The sequence below is a fragment of the Dermacentor albipictus genome, chromosome 3 (genome assembly GCF_038994185.2).
Source record: "Dermacentor albipictus isolate Rhodes 1998 colony chromosome 3, USDA_Dalb.pri_finalv2, whole genome shotgun sequence".
NCBI lineage: Eukaryota > Metazoa > Arthropoda > Arachnida > Ixodida > Ixodidae > Dermacentor > Dermacentor albipictus.
The window spans coordinates 78,111,450-78,128,358 of record NC_091823.1 but is presented as its reverse complement, the minus strand read 5'-3'; the positions used below and the strand labels follow the sequence as shown (position 1 = coordinate 78,128,358).

Genomic DNA, 16,909 nt, shown 5'->3' with positions numbered 1-16,909 from the left:
TCTATTTCCTTGATGCTTATTGGCATTTCTAATCTATTTCGTTGTTCATCATCTAGACTTGGCAAAAGGTGTAAGAAATCATTTTCGAACCCCTGTTCGCATTGCGTTTCATGTCCTAAGAGTTCGCTGTAATATTCTACAAAGGCAAGTTGGATGGTTTTCTTATCACGTACTATTTCATTACGGTATGTTATCGCATTTATCTCCTTTCGTGAGGCATAACTTTTTTCATCCGAAAACGAGCGCTTTGTAGGTTGTTCTCCGCACCATAGATGTTCTGCGCGTGCGCGAATGATTGCGCCCCGATATTTTTCCTTATCGACAAGTTCCAACTGTGCTTTCGTTCGCTGTATTTCTTTAGCGAAACAACCAGGACGGATGCTTTCCATGTTTAAATAAAAGTTGAGCACACTTTGTAATTCTATTTCATTTCTTTTTTCTTGGTGGTGTAAAACGCTGGACCTTTCTATGGCTATTAACTTTGTTTCTTGCTTAAAACACTCCCACCTTTCCATGCAGTCACCGTGAACACCCGATAACAGCTCTTGAATGCTATCTTGAATTTTTTCTAAAAATATTTCGTCCTGCAGCAATTTTTCATTGAATTTCCAAAGACCCCAGTTGAAGCTTGACGGCTTCTTTGGACCAAGCGAAAAACGGACCAAACTGTGGTCGCTAAAATAAACATGTTTGACTTCATAATCACTGCACAATGGCAACGCTTCCCCAGAAACATAGACACGATCCAGTCTGGCATGGCCGACCCCTTGAAAATGAGTGAACCGAGGTGTATCATTATTGGCTAAAACGTCGCCGATATCCTCTAAATTATGTTCTTCAACGAGTGCTGCCAAGAGGAGCGCACTGCCTTCGAGACGAGACAGATTACGGGCTCTGTCTTCCACTTTGCAGACACAGTTGAAATCTCCCATCATGACCATGGTTCTCTCACACCTCAAGTGACATTCCACGCTTTCAAAAAAAACCTTGCGCTCGGCTATTCTATTCGGTGCGTAAACACAGATAGCGCGGAACTTGAGATTGCAAAACATAAAATCGCACATTATAATACGCCCGGAATCATCACTAAATACATTTTCCACATTTATACCAATATTATTGCGTAGAAAGAGCACACAGCCCCCTGCTCTACCAACAGCATGAGAAACGCACACATAATATCTAGACATGAACGTTTGGACTAGGCGTTCGGTCCCTTCCTCAGTTTCTATCTTTGTCTCTTGTACAGCAATAATGTCCAGATTATTTTCGATGAACAGGCGATTAAGCTGGTACTGCTTCTTCTTTGCCGTAAGTCCCCGCACGTTAATCGTGCCTACGCGTAAGGGCGTTTCAATGCGTATCGCCATTTCTACGGTGAAGAGATCAAGCCCGATAGATACCAATAAATTTGCAGCTCTCGTCAGTGACGAAGGATCACTCACATTACCGTGGCGAGTCTGCGTTCAGCCTGCACTGTTGACTGGTGTTCCATTGGCAGATCAGAAGTAGCAGCATTTTCCACCCCCCCCCCCGACCCTCCCCCCCTCCCGGCACGGGCAAAAACACGCGAACGCACGACCTGTTAAGTCCGCTGCGTCGCCGCCGCCTTTCTGTCCGGCGGTATGGTTGGCGTTGGTCTAAAGGTTGGCCTCCGACCAGTTGCTGTCTTCACAGGTGGTTCGCCCGCACCTTGAATGCTCGCATTCTGCTCTTCGCCGGTACTTTCTTCGTGCGTTCTTTTGGCCGCTGCCGCTGCTTTGCTGGTTTCCGTAGTGTCCATTACGCTTGAATCGTCCTCACTCGTTGCTACGAAGGGTTGCTTGCTTGTACTTGCGTCATTACTTGTTTCAGCGTCCTTAGCTGATGTAGTCTTGCCAGATGTCGGTATGGCTTCACTCGCAACCTGATCTACATCCCGTTTCGTAGGATTTATGGCTGGGTCTTTCTTTGAAAGTGGCGCCAGAGATGGTCTCGACGCACTAGCACTTTCCTCTGCGTCGACTTCATCCATGAGGTGCTCGTTGACGACTTCCTCACTTCTCGATGGTCCCGCAACGTTTGCATACGTGCGCACGCACTGACTTTCTTCGTGGCCGAAGCGTTGACACACAGAGCAACGTGGCACGCGGCACTCGCGCCTGATGTGCCCCGTACGGTTGCACCGAAGACACAGTGGGGCACGACCTGGCACGACCACTAGCGCCATTATGCCTGCTACTCGTAGCTGATGCGGTAGATCATCACGTGTCACACCTGGCTTCAGCTTGAGGGTCACTGTACGCATAGACGACCCTTTGTCCGTGATGCCTGGTACACGCCATTGCTCTTTCTGGACGTCGTTGACTTTCCCGTATGGAGCGAACGCTGCGTGTACGTCTTCGTCGTGCACATTGTGCAGCAACCAGTGGAGTTTAACCCGGACATCTCGGTTGTGTGGATCCACAACCAAACATCGTCGTTCCTTGACTTGAACTTCCGTATACTTCAGCATTTTCTTTGTCGCCTCTGCACTCTCGAACGTCACCGCCCAGACGTGGTTCATCTGGAAAGCCCCCAAGGCGACCACCTCGGGGAGCAATTTCAGATGAGCCAGCGTGTCGCGAAAATCTTCGACACGGAATGGTCTCGCTTTCACGTCGCCGTGAAGAAAAACTGTGTTTAAAACACACGAACCTGTAGGCAGTGGTGGCAAAACAACATGGTATTCCTGTTCAACGGACGCAGGCATCCTGTTTCCGCGGCTTGGCATAGCCGCAAACACCGCCCCTACGGAGCGCGACATTCGACGTCCGTACCGAACGGTAGCCGGAAGTAGAACGACCCCACTGAGCCACGAGTACGATGCTTCAAAGCGGTACAAAAGCGCCTCTAGTGAATGCGGTGTTGCCTTAGAAACGAGCTGTTTCTAAGGCTCAGGCGTGCGTCGCTTGCTCAGGCGCACATTTCGTTGCCGCGCCGAACGCTGCGTTGCTCGACGCTCACCGCGTCCGATGCGGGGCGCGTAGTCGCTGCGCCGTAGACCATTGTCTTACACCCCTTGGCGGGTCGACGGAAACGCTGTCACGTTCCACTCTTGAAGGCGAAGCAGAGTAACGCACGAGTTGTTTCTTCGTCTAGCCGAACCAAATATAGCCAAGCAACAGCAGTTCACCAGGCTAAACAGTGGTTCAACAACTAAAATAAAGGCTAGAATGCTTCGCATCCTGGGCTTAACCTTAGCTAAGCCAAAGCCATTTTTTTTGGCCTAAGTACAGATATCTCCATGGCACTTGCAGGGACACTACTTTCGTGACACAAAAAGTTCATTGAAATTAAAATTTGCATATCAGAAATAGCACATTGTTTGGTCTAAATGAAACGTAAATATTTCGTACCGACAGAAATTTCAGTGATGCCGCTTGACATCCTAGCTGTCCCACCTTCGAAGTCAGTTTGGCCTTACTGCCAGCAGGTCTTGTCGTAATAATGCCAATTTCTTGCTACGACAAGGCCATTTCTTCAGAAATTACAAGGTTTTGTTGTACGCCGGGACTTGTAAACTCTGTCATGGGTTTTGACCGGGCACGTGGAGCTGGCGTTGGCTTTAAGGTGACGTCTCCAACCTTCTTTTGATCTTCAGTCATTGACCATCCAACACTTTTTTTTTATTTGAAGAGACGTACTCGCTTATTCGAAAAGTTTCGCCTAGCAGTCTGGCCTAACCTAATGTACTGCTTTAGCGCCGACGTCGCCCCTCAAGGTAGAGAGAAAAATAAATTCTGGTGGCAGTCCAGCATTTCGAGGGAAAGAGATCGACGTTAATTAGAACACTCCCTTTGCCAGCGCGCCTTGCTGGAAAAACGAGCACGCACTAATAATGATTAGGTCTACCGAAGTGCTACGGTCCGTCAGCTCACGTGGCAGCGGTCTTTGTGGCCATTGGTCCACTAGGTAGCTTGATAGGACGTGGTCGCCGCAACGGGTGACGAAATTTCACATTGCTTCCGTCTACTAGGTGTCTTGGTTTCCTCGTTAACACGAAACCTGCTGCGTGTACCCGGGGAGTTCGCTGTCAGAATACAACGATGAGCTCAGTCCTCTCATTCTGGAAGGCCATCGCTTCGCGCTTTTTCATTATTAGCGGAACTCTGAGCCACCAACTCGGATAATTGCATTTATGGTTAGGTTCCAGTTGTGTAAGAGAGATAAAGTAGTCATGCAGCAAATTATGTGCCATGCACTAAACGCTACTGCGGAAATGATTTTGGTTCATCATGAAGCTGACGCACACAATTGCTGGACACTTTGCATGTCTAAATATCCTTTTTTTACGTAATTAACGCTGCAGCCCTTGTATGCTCTCGCTTGTATAGTGCTGTATAAGGACTAAGGACTGACTTACGTACGTCATTGCGGATCGTGTGATCTTGCATATTAGAGCACCGTCCCGACCGATCATCGGCTCAGAAGGCAGTGAAGGCGCTTTTGTGTTTTCTCAGAACTTCTGGTTTACTCGAGAGACTTTAACTGAAGTGCTGTCCGTACACGTATCTACACCTTCTCTCTCCCTTCTTTCTCTTCCCCTTCGTCCATCCCCCAGTGTAGGGTAGCCAACCAGACTATTAACTGGTTAACATCCCTGCCTTCCTGAATTCTACTGTCTCTCTCTCTCTCTCTTGCACCTTTGCACAGTTACGGTAAAAAGTTGCGCATTATTACAATCCGCATATCTCTCGTGGCCAATAGAGAAGCAGTTAAGAGGACCGCAATACGGCGATGGTCACGTGACGTAATTACTTCCTGTGCAGGGTGTTCTCGTAAGTTTCATGAAATACCTCGAATCTGCCTCCAGTCTTAAACCAGCCATTAAAGCAGATGCGTACTTGATATGTGGCTGCCACAAACTGCCCTTCGAGTTTAAAGAGCGACATAAAACCGCAGCTGGCTCACCTTTCAGCTGTCGCGTGCCCACGGTGCTTTAAGGACGATCCCGTTTCCTTTGAAAATGACATTGAAGCCCCTGGCGGCACGACGTGAATTCGGAGCAGGCTAGCGGCTTCACACCCTAGGTTGTTTCCAGTAAGCTCCCGGAAATCACCTTTACTTTGTTCTTTCTTTCTTTTTATCGCATTTTCCTTACGAATTCTTTCGTACACGGGTGATTCGATTTGTCAAAATCGATAGAAAACCTCTATACAAAAAAAAATGTGCGTTGCGTGAATCGCCTGTTTCGGGGAAACGGGGCCGTCAGGGAAGGGTCTCTAGTGGAGGAGGAGGAGGAGGAGCAGGAGAAGGAGGAAGAAGCGGCGGGCGGAGGGCAATCAGACGAAGACGCCGCACAACCGGCGGCCTTCAGCGGCGCGCCGGCCAACCTCGTTGCCCCAGACGACGGCGCACTCTTTTTTTCGATCCTCGTCGTCTTGTGCAAGGCTGTCCAGTACGCCGGCCCGACGCCATAACTGCCTGACTCTCTCCTTTCTGCTCGACCTCCCGGTATCAATCTCTGAAGAAGGAAGGGTCGTCGTGAGCGGGGAGAGGGGGTGGAGGCGAGCGGTCGTTTCTCCAGTGGCCTTAGATGCGGCGACCTTTGCTTTATTATGTAAGCGGCTTTGCGGCTGGTCTGCTCATTGCTTCGGGAACATGAAAGAGAATCGAGCACTTAATGTGCACGGGTAGCGACGCGTCGGACGAGTTAGGCTTTGCCTGACGCCGGTACTTGATTCCGGACTTTTGCGAAGGTACTGTGATCCTGGAACGACGCTGTTGCATTGGTCACCATTACTGTCGTATCGAACACAGTAGATAGGGATATGATCTGAAGGCCGGAGTTGCTGTGTGCGTCGTTCATAACGATGACCCACTGATTTCTTAGTTTCGTGCATCAGAAGGCGGATAGCGAAAGTGTTTAAGAAAGTAACCCAGTCATATTGACGTAGACACTTCCATATAAGCGCGAGCTGCATTGCAAGTTCGATTGGCTTTCTCAGTATTTGCGTAGCTAGTAGAACTACTATTTTCATATTACCGACAGAGAAGACTATGTATTAATATCTTGCCTTTCTTTTTGCCACCAGTGAGTGTGTCTAGCGGAACGTTCTATCATGACGCTGGTACTGAGGTAGGAGTTAATGCAGTCCTTGGAATAAGTTGTTGTTGCTTTTGTTTTGAAGCTTACACCTCTAACTGTTACAAGGAACATTGGAAATTTCCTAAACGGTGTGTGCAGTTTCAATCCTTACGCATTGATCGAACTTGTCAAAGACGATTCTATGTTATATGGCCCAGTTTTCGTAACATTTGATGGTATTTGAGCGCAGGTGATTTCTTTGCTGCATCAGTTCTCTATAATGTGGTCGTTGTGCAAAATTTAACGCATTCGCTATGAAAAAAAATCTTTGTGGTGGCCTAATGAGTTGCAGCTCTGATTTAAATTTTGTAGTCACCTTCATTCTTTGCACTTTGTTGGCTTAAATTCTGTAACTTGCTTCTTTTTTTTCGTATGTGTCTTTCATGTTACACAGGTTCACTCAACATCATATACAAGCTTGTGCCTGGGTTTGTCAATAGTTTGTTCTCGTCTTCTGTCGTGCTGTGCTACACAGAGGAAAGCGCTTTCGTCAAAGAGCTGCTGCTGCTGTTGTCGTTGTTGCCTTGGTAACGCGGATGCACGAATGAAGCACCGCCGTCATTAGCGAACACCAGGATCGTGAGCAACAGGACAATGAATGTGCTAAGCATCCACTTTCTATTTCGACTTCGTACTTTTCCTTTCCTCCCGCGCTATAAAATAAAACTACATCCTTCAATGGTGTTTTCTAGCTGTCATGCATGCTCACGTCATGCGTGGGCACGCATGTCATGTCGAATGATCTAGTAGTTCACTGTATACGTACGATGTATCCCGTACGAAGTTATAGCGTTCGCCCTCTCGGTACATCGCTCTATCGAGTAAGGGAAATTATTACGACAGCTGTCGTACAACGGCAGTAATAGCTAAAGAGCCTTGGCAATGGCCACGGTGTCGCAAGAAAAACTTTGAAATTTATTTCTTTATTTATTTACCCTCAGGGCGTTTCGGCAGTAGAGAGGGGAGTGGGTTATACAATAAATAAGAAGGAAATGAATTACGAACTTATACACAATTTTTGCTAATTATACAATTTTAGCTGGAAGTATGATGAATGCAATAATAAAACATGACATATAAAAGTAACATTAGACAAGGAAAAAAAGAAAACACCAACAGAAGTTCCTACAAATGTTTGCTATTATACAATGTTAGCTAGTGCTTTTCGAAAAGTATCATTGTTATTAATGGAAACAATTTCAGAAGGAAGTTCATTCCAATCTGAAGAAGAAGAAGCATGTGCTTGCTGCGGACGCGTCCGCGCCAACTCCCGCTTTCTCGCCAATTTAAATGCGCCTTTTGCCCAGTTTTGTGCCTTTTCTACCCGGAATCGGATTCTTGAAGTACTTTTCTACCTAAGGAGACCACATTTCGGCAAGTGCGTGACAAGTCTGTGGCGGAGCAACTATGGGCCGTCCAGCGAACCCACGATGCGGCCAGGGAGTTACAACTCCCGGTCCCAACGTGGGAGTAGCCCGCTCTATGGGACCTTGCGTCCCGTAGCTAGCAGGACCTCTCATTAAAGTTATTCAATCCAATCCAATAATTCCAATCTTTCGACGTACGTGGCAAAAATGAGTGTAAAAAATATGTCGTACGTGTTACATGCACTAATTCTAACTTTGTGCTGATGATCAGTACGGTGAGATAAGTAATATGGTCGCGACATGAATTTTGTATGAAGTGAAGGGTGGTGATTGAGCTTATGAAAAAATGCAAGGCGGGAAATTATTCGACGTGTTGCTAGCGGTCGAAGACCCTTACGTGGATCACACGTGGATTACCGGCGCTGGGCTTACTGCGCCCAGCGTCAATGCAACAACCTTTTGACACGGCCATCTTCAATGTCGCGCGGACCCTTTCGACACCTTGATATGTGCAACCACATTTGAGGAGCGGAATGTAATAAACATTTGACTGGCCATGTTTTGATGATTTAATACGTCTATGTTCGTGCAGACATTATACTTCACCTAACCTTCGCGAACCCAGTTTTTCGTTACGTACATACATTTATATTCCCTCAGTCAGCGCCTGCGCAACAAACAGTTTCAAGAAGTGCATGCGGCATGATAAAGAAGGCTGACAACACGGAACGCTCATAAAGATGAATGCTCAATGCGGTGTGTTCAAGAAGAATAACGAACCGTTGAGCAAAGTCAAAGAGCCCAAATTTACCTGTGCTTATGAGAAACTGCCCCTCGCGCTCTTGTGGGCTATTCTTTTCTGACGCGCTGATAAGTTCGAAAGCCAAGGAATTGATGGAAGCGTTCTATATCAGCAAGAAAGCTAGCTTGTGCGTTAGTGAAACGTCCATATAATTTTATAAGGGCGAGAAAAAGTTTGTTGAGTGTTCCTTTTCCTACCACACTTGATGCTTGAAATCTGTTTGGCGTGTATTGAGTAAATGTCATGAACTCAGGCAGCCACATAAGCTGTGTACAAGCTTATTATGAACCGTTTTTGAGCAGATTTTCATCTCGTCCTTTACTTTTTACGCTCGGTATCTTTGAACGTCTTGAGCACTTTGGACGTAGCCAAGCTGACTAACCAATGCTAACACGTCGCGACGTTATGGGAGGCATTGGAGCAGGGCACCGATGGTCAGTAAACGTGCAGAACTCATAGTCAAGAAGCATGATCATTTCAGTAAATGGTAAATGAGGAGGTGAAGACATCGTTGTGTTGGTGGCCTGTATGCCTCTAGGTATGGTTGACGCCTCGTAAGGCATTCACTCTAATTCTTGAAGGCGTCCTTTCCCCACAAATATCTCGATTCAGATAGCATAACTTTCAGCAAGTAAGGACAATGCACTATAAACTCAATACATTCGCATAAGCTGAAACTGAATGCACGACCAAGGTGAAGACGCAACAGCGTTCTGCGGTAGTTTAAAACTAATGACAACTACGAGGATTAGTTGAGTGGTGTCTGCGCCGGTATTAGTTGGCGTGGGTGCGACGACTACATTATAACGGGGCTGTGCTGTCTGCCGAGGCCAAGCGGTCGATTCATGGTGTTAAGAATGGCGAGCTGCGAAACAAGATTGCCACACAGTTACGACAGGGCGACACGACGTGCACCTCCCCCTCTCCGTGGCTGCAGCTGGGAGGCGTTCGAAGAAGCGGCCTTTGCGCTGGAATCCGCCGCCTTCCACCCGCCCCATCGACATTGTGACGGAACTAGTTCGGCGTGTGTGAACAATGATTCCGGAGTTCCCCAACGCGGAGCTGATTTGACACGCATGGACAAGCTGCCGCGGGAACGACGTATTTTTGTGCTTCTCACGCTTCGGCGTGGCACGGAACAACGAGCGACCCTCGATCGGCACCGATAGTTCACGGAACGGCACACCGCCAACGCCGTCGTCGGGCATCAGAGCGCGGTTGCCTTTGTGTACGTAAACTGATCTGCCGAGCAGCGGCGAGTTGGTGATGAGTAAACGAACAGTCGCCGCGTCGTATGACCGGCGGATCGAGTGTATAAAAACTGTGGTTGTGCGAATGCTGAGGACACTTCTCTTGAGCAGTCATGTTAGACTGAGTCACTTCTCTCATGCAGTCATGTTGGACTGATACTCTTTTTCTCAAGCAGTCATGTTAGACTGATTTAATTTCTGTAAATAAACCCTTTTTCCTCGTTCTCGATGAGAAGCAGTTCTTCACTTCATCAACGATCTCAGCGTAAATAAGTTGGACGACGGCATGGGCCAGCTACCTTCGAATTCATGCCGTACTCCAATCTTGGCAAAGGACCACGAACGATGGGATTGAGCCCCCAATCCTGACAATGGCCAATGGAGGGGATGAGCAGGTGCGACGGGTTTAGGCCGCAGGTTTGTGAACTCCATTGACGGGTGTCGCACAGGCTGCGTCCGCTGCGAGTCCTGTGCTGTTTGCGTGCGCGAAGCGTGGGCGGAACGCAGCATGTACTGCGCGGAGGACAAGCACGCTTCGCAGGTGTTTTCGACTCCTACGTAAAGCGGGTACAGGTTCTCGTTCGCGAGGTTTGCAAACGCAAGTGAGGCGACAGAGTCCGAACTCGGGGCTTGCACGTCGTGGTTGAGGGTAGAAAATTCGCTAAAACTAATAGTAGAACAATAGAATTTGATCATTATTATTAAATTATAATTATTTTTAAAAAGGCCGGTTTCAGGCCACTGTTTGTCCTGCCAAATGAAAACCTCGAGCCGCGTTCGCAGTCTTTCGCTCGTAAGTGCTCTTTGTCATTGGCCAGCCTTCACTACTAATATACCTAGCCTTAGGAGTGGCAAGAATGTGGGCTTACGCACTTTTCAAATGTGCGAGCTTTCTGTGAGCACGTGCCCTAGCTTTATTGCGAATCACGTTTAAATATGAGTCGCGTGCTGAAACCGTGAAGAAATAGCGGGGCATCGTTTAGTTTCGCGCGAACAGCCACTGAAAGGCTGAGAAACCAAGAAACGTAATACAGGTAGGAGACTGCCGTCTTTGTCGAATTAAAATGGAAGTGGCGCCATAAAGAACAAATTTTAATAAAATCTAGAAATCTATCGGTCTCGTCACTCCAAGAGGTACGCTGGGACATGCAGGGAGAGCAAGGAGGTTTGTTTATTTATTTATTTATTTATTTATTTATCCACAGCACCACAGTGGCATTACAGTGGTTACAGAGAAAATTAGCCCGGTCGGACACGCCGCTCTGAAGAATGGAGAAGTAATCATACAATTGAAAGAGTCTCAAACACTGATCCTGCACAGTTGCCTATGAGGGACGCCGTACAGTGAAGGAGCTCCGGATAAAGTTTTACATTCTGCGTTTCCTTAAGTTGCATCCACACAACCGGCAGTATCACAAGTAGTCCTCAGACGAGCTGCAACAAATTGCGGCGCTAGAACCTCGTGTTTAACGTTCGTGTTGCGGCGTTATTCAGCGGCACTGAGGCCCGTAGTGTTATTCAGCGGAACAAGGTCTTACACATGAGGTCAGCTCTAACGCGCACCCGCAGATATCGAAAGGAAAATGGGAGATTGATATGAATGGTAGGGCGAGAAGCGCAACTGTTCGCTTCAAGTTATTTTACGTAAGAATATCTACGTTTATGAAATCGACAAAGGGCTGTTCGTAACATAATTTTTGTTAAGCGACTGTGGGGCTTAGCTGTGCGCCTGTTAACTCCTGCACGCTTTTTCCATGCTCCACACACACACACACACAAACACAAACACACACAAACACACACACACACACACACACAAACACACACACACACACACACACACACACATACACACACACACACACAACCTCCCACAACATCCACAACAATCCGCAACCTTCTCATTTCGCGTGCGATGCTTTAACAATTGAGCTACCGCGGTGCCATTTCCCCATCCACTTTCTTGTGTATTTATGTTCAATTGGTACCTTGTGTTTGTTGTCAGATATCGTTTATGCTCACGAAAGGCCACATATGCAGCTTTCCTGGTTCCATAAACATCATTATTGCCATGCTTTATGTGGAAGGAAAGCCATGAAGCTACGGGCCAATCCAAGTGATACGCAGTAATTTGAAAGGCGAAAGCTACTTATGCTGTTTAAAGCCCATTATCTTGAGGATCAGTATATAGTCTATCCTTAGTTCTTAAGTGTAGGAGAACCGAGAGAGGAGGGGGTGGGGACCTCTAGGATTTAATTCTATTCTGCTACAGAAAATAAGATACGAAAATGATGATAATAAAACACCTAAACCAGAATACACTATTTATTGGCAGCCTACTCAGTGCCAACCTTAATCTATGCCGGCTGTCCATATAGACAGCACAGCTTTTCTTTATATATCTGTTTTGTAGGCGAGCTCCTTCTCCAATTCAAGCCGAATTGCTTGAAGAGGCGGGGCTCAGACAAACACCGGTTTTGAGATTTTATTTTGTTTCATAGTTTGCTATAGGATAAAGTACTGTTTCTGGTGCTCCAAATAACGTTCATTAGGCATTGCAGCTGAAATGTGCGTTACTAAGAATGTATGCTGTGGACAATTTTGGAGAGTATAGTTCCTCGTAATGGTAGTAGTCTGAGGGTTCGCCATTAAGTGGACATGTATCGAGCACTCACGAGATAATACTGCAGCATAAAATTACTAATTAAAGTAAGTAGCCAGTGAAATTTCCCGTTGTGATGTTGACATGAGGTTTTGAGAGCCTCGACATTTGATGGCCCGCCGGAACTTACAGGCTCCTTGTATCTCTCTCAATCTGAGAGGCCATCGACACGGATACAATGCAACCACAAAAAATACACACTTAAACAAGAACTGAAACTCGGGAGACGTAGGAGGGTCTTCAGCGCCTTCTCATATACTATACAATCCCTGTCCATGGAATAGTTCCGGACAGTGCCTCGCTATCATCAATCGCGAGTTTTAGCTTTCCGACACCCCACAGCATAAACGAGTGCGTTGAGATTTCATGTTCCAGCATCTATAGCCAGCATGTGACCGAGTTTTTCGTACATTGCGTGCTCCCCAGTTCACCAAGCTTGCATCGCTCACAACGAGACATCGTGCAGCGTCTTAGAGCACAAGGGCGCGCACTTATAGCACTCAACCACGCATGCTGAAGTCTAGCAGCGCCCGCGCCTCCCCCCCCCTCCCCCTCCTTTCTAACGTAGTGATGTTTCACCTGCAAATGCTTTCCTCAGACGCTTCCAAAATGGCGTGGATTGCTACGAAATAAACAAACATTCGTTTGTAACGAAGCGAAGCAGGTACCGAGCGACGCCATGGACACACCGGGAAAGTAATGAGGGTGGCAGGCGAGGCTTGGTCGAGAAATAAAAGGAGACAAGCATTGCAGGAAGCGGGAAAGTTTGTGCGTTAGCAAACGAGTTCCCGAGGAAAGCAAGAGTAAATCAAAGAGGATACAGACGAAGGAGAAAGGAAGCCCTGACCCACGCTTATGGTGAAGGCGGGTGGCTCTCAGCCACGCGGGCCATTAAGGCTGCGCCATTATATTCCTTTGCTATACGCCACCCGTTCCGGCACAGCGGTCGCCTTGTGCGAATACATGTCGCGGAACGGCCACGGACAAAAGCCACCGTGCCATTTTTCATACGCCGTGCGCGCTTTTCTTTGTTTTCTTCTCAAATATCGCCACCTTTGGTTTGTGCGCACTTTTTAATTGAACCCTTGTCCGTCGTGGTAATGTTTCCTCCACACTATTGCAAGGAAAAAAAGAAAAAGAAGAAGCTTTGAGTGTGGTATACGGACAGCCTGGATTGCGAGGCCGCAGCGTTTCTTTACCAACTTGTTCCGTATCTAATAAGCAGGCTTTTTATTTTAAAACCTGCATGCATGCACACTTCTTTTTTTTTTGTCAGCCACAAGGACAAGCCGGCCATTTGTTCCAGGACCGGGAACTTTCTGCTGCGACGTATTTCTCGAGGAAATGGCGCGTAATCGTACGGTACTTAACTAATAATAAAATCAAACTAAAGAAAGACAGATTTCGATTGTTATGCCACACTATAGAATGACGTACTGCAACAGTTGACAAAACGGCAGTCTAATATCAGAGAGGCTGTTTGGAAAACGTGACACCTTTCAAGCGTCATCATTCGGGGCCCTGCACATCATGACATACTATATCTCTGCTGGACAGCTTATGCGGTCAGAAAGAGATGCGGGAGATGTCGTCGTCACGGCAAATACCTCGCCGAACACTTCCTTCGGTTAACTAAACAATTCCATTTTTTTTTTTTCGTGTCTGCCAGCTATTCTACATGATCGTCAATGCAGCTGTCCATTTTCTCCTCCTTAGAACAGCAGTGATAATATCACCTTTTTTATCGAAAATCTCGCGGACAAAGATTTGGACAGAGACTATGACCACACAGTCACAGAGATTCATAAAGCCACCTTCCGAGATTACGTCTCGCGTGTCCTACACACCGCACAAGCTATAGTTCACTCGGAACTTGGCCGATAGCTCAGTGTTTCAAGCGTTGCAACTGTGCGGTAAACTAGGGCGGCACACTGCAGACTCGAACCCCCGGCGGTGCCGGTAAGAAAAGTTTTCTTTTCCCATCATGGGCTGAACGCGTGACTTCTTACATGAAATTGTGTTAGCCCTCCTATGAATCTCTTACACAATTTCTTTAATTCACAATAACTTTCTGTGGATTGCGGATTCATGAGGCTGAAACTGCGCACAATGACGGAATGACTGCAATCTTCGTATAGCTGCAACGATAACGCTTTTTGGGAAGATATCCAAATCTACTCTAACCTAACCTAACCTAACCTAACGTAATTTTGTTGCAACAGTCAATCAACATTCGCCGGATGCGACGGAAAATGCATGCTTTGTGCGTCCTGCTGATCGCCTGAAGTTTTAAGCACCTTCTAAGTTATTTGTTTCATAGCTATCAGGGTGAAGAGGCTATAGCGCAAGTTCTCTCAATTCATTATGTCCAAGTCCGCGTATACACGAGTGCACATTGTGAGCATGACATCACATGTGCCAGTTTTGACTTAATACCTTAATACAACCTCAATACAACAATAAAGATCATCATACTTTTTGCGTTCTTGTCCCATGTTCGCATAAAGAAGGTTTGTACGCTATAACTGTTCGTAAAAGCAGACAGCTAGTGGCAAGCTAATAGTCACGTGGGGCATACTGTTAGCAAAGGCGGTCAGTTAGTGGCAAACGGCATTTACTAACCAAAGCTTTTGTGAATATGGTCCCTGGACGCGTATTCTTAAAAAATATTTTATGTGAGAGAACTTACTGATTGGCTAGCGTTCAGAAACCCGCCATTCACGATAGCAATCGGCGTGATAACGAGGCGTTCACCACTGAGGTAGCTAACCACGGAAGGCATTTACAAAGTAGTAGATAAGCGAATACCAGCCGATACCTCTGCCGAGACGTAGCCCAGGCACTTTCATGTGACAGGCCTTTCTTTTCGTCGATCTTTCTTCCCCGCGTCGTCGTTGTTATTTTTTCATCTAGTGCCATCGAAAGCGAAGGTTTCGGGCTGGCAAGTCGCACGGTTATTGCCACCGCTTCCGTTCGCTGCCTTCCTGCCAGCCTGCACAGGCAGAAACAGCGACAAAAAAATAAAAACATGATTAAAGAACAGGTAGGCTCGACGCCTCGTGTTCGAGGGCTCTCGCTGGGGGGCGCCACCAAACACGCGCAAGCCGGCACGTTCGCCAGTGGCAACGCTTGTGCGCTCAATATGGCGGCCTCCCTCGTGAAAATGGGCGCGCGAGCTACAGACCACGTAGCTCAGCCTCCGAGGGCATCCAATATGAGTGGCCCGCTTCCTCTTATTCTCACCCTAAACTCTGCCGGCAGCGTCGCACAGTTTCGGGCGTGCTTCAGCTCCAGCTAAAAAAAGTGGCATTGGCGACCCCCTTTTTGCCGCCCTCGCACCGTGGTGATTCGCGGGTCTTCGGCAACAAGAGAAGGATCCTAGTGGTCTCGCCATGTGTGTACGTGTTCCTGTCTCGTTCCTGTTTACTGGCGGGGACATTGAACCCGAACTGTTTTGTCTGCTGCTACGAAGTGAACGCCGCCTCCGCTAATTTTCCATCCACCTCGGCACAGTTTATAATATATATATATATATATATATATATATATATATATACATATAGTCGACAGCCTTTATAAGAAAGTGCTTAGGGCCTCCGAAAAATCATTCGTTATACAGGTCATTTCGTTCGACCGGGACAGAGTTATTCCTTCGTGATACATGTCATTCCATTGTAGAGGCGTTCTCTGCAGAGGCGCTGTCCTGTAGCTGTCAGCATCCATGCCGGCCAGTTAAGATAAGATGGGCAGCCAACACGTATATTCCAACTCACAAGTGGTTTGCAGCATAGTGCGAGCTACAGTACTCTTTAGCAAATAGGAAGGCCGCCTACCCTTCGAGATGTGTTCAACCGCGCCCCATCCTCTGCTCAGAGGTTGCTGAATTCTCGGCATACCACGTGCATGCGCGAAGGTCCTTACATGTCACATATCGCTGTAACATATCATGTACCAAGCAAAAACAAAACTCTAACCCTGCCATTAAACACGCAGTTATGCCCAGGGCTATATTTCACTGCGCAAATATATTTATTGCCTGTGTACGCCTCGTCTCTTTGGAAGCACTGTAAACGACTTGCGATATTGAATGTAGGAGCAGTGACGTTCGCCTGTAGAGGCCAGGGTTCCGGAGTCCAATTTCGCGCCTAAATATACGCTTTGTCAAGCGTTGCCCATGCATACCACCTAACTAAGCTTTGCCTTGCTTTGCGGAGCGTAACAAGTACAACGGCATTAACTCGGTCGAAGCCGAAATTCGCCACTAAAACCTGCAACGCTAGGCTTAAGCCACAAGGAGCCAGAACAAAATGAAATACTGCTATAGGCTAAAATACACATCGGCTATAAGCACTGCTCATAAACGTTGCTATAAGTATCCTAGGTAACATTAACGCATTCAGCCTCTACTTTAACGCACATATAAGCATGAGTTATATACGTAAAGATATGTGAGGTTCACTTAGACAGCGTCAGGCGTTTCGCGGCTGAAGTTATCGCAAGGCCTCCTCACTCACGCGCACGATTATTCAGCGCACAGGACTGCGCTGGATACACAGGTCAACGACTGACCCCCATCTGCCAGGGCGTTCTTGCAGTGCATGTAAATATTGCAAATGCGTTCGTGCGACGAAGAAACGTAATAGTCGAGGGACGCCAGAGAACCGCATGTGGCCGAGCAACGGGTTGAGCACCGACGTAGTAGCCATCCGTTTTACCGAC

General features: G+C 47.2%; 1 protein-coding gene and 1 long non-coding RNA gene across 2 annotated transcripts in view; both read right to left on the bottom strand.

Annotated features, from left to right (window-relative positions):
* Nucleotides 1–5,209, bottom strand: part of LOC139057857 (uncharacterized) — a 122,537-nt gene extending 117,328 nt beyond the window's left edge. The window contains exon 1 of the long non-coding RNA XR_011513046.1: nt 4,933–5,209. This is a non-coding gene — a long non-coding RNA (uncharacterized lncRNA). The remainder of the gene's footprint in view (nt 1–4,932) is intronic.
* LOC135914442 (uncharacterized) lies at nt 1,586–2,826 on the bottom strand. Its single transcript, XM_065447301.2, has one exon. It carries the CDS (start codon nt 2,783–2,785, stop codon nt 1,586–1,588), a length of 1,200 nt encoding a protein of 399 aa, XP_065303373.2. The 5' UTR covers nt 2,786–2,826.
* Nucleotides 5,210–16,909: the final 11,700 nt, after the last annotated feature.

Excerpts from the sequence above, each read along its gene's own strand:
- LOC135914442 (XM_065447301.2), bottom strand. The coding sequence starts at position 2,785 with ATGTCGCGCTCCGTAGGGGCGGTGTTTGCGGCTATGCCAAGCCGCGGA.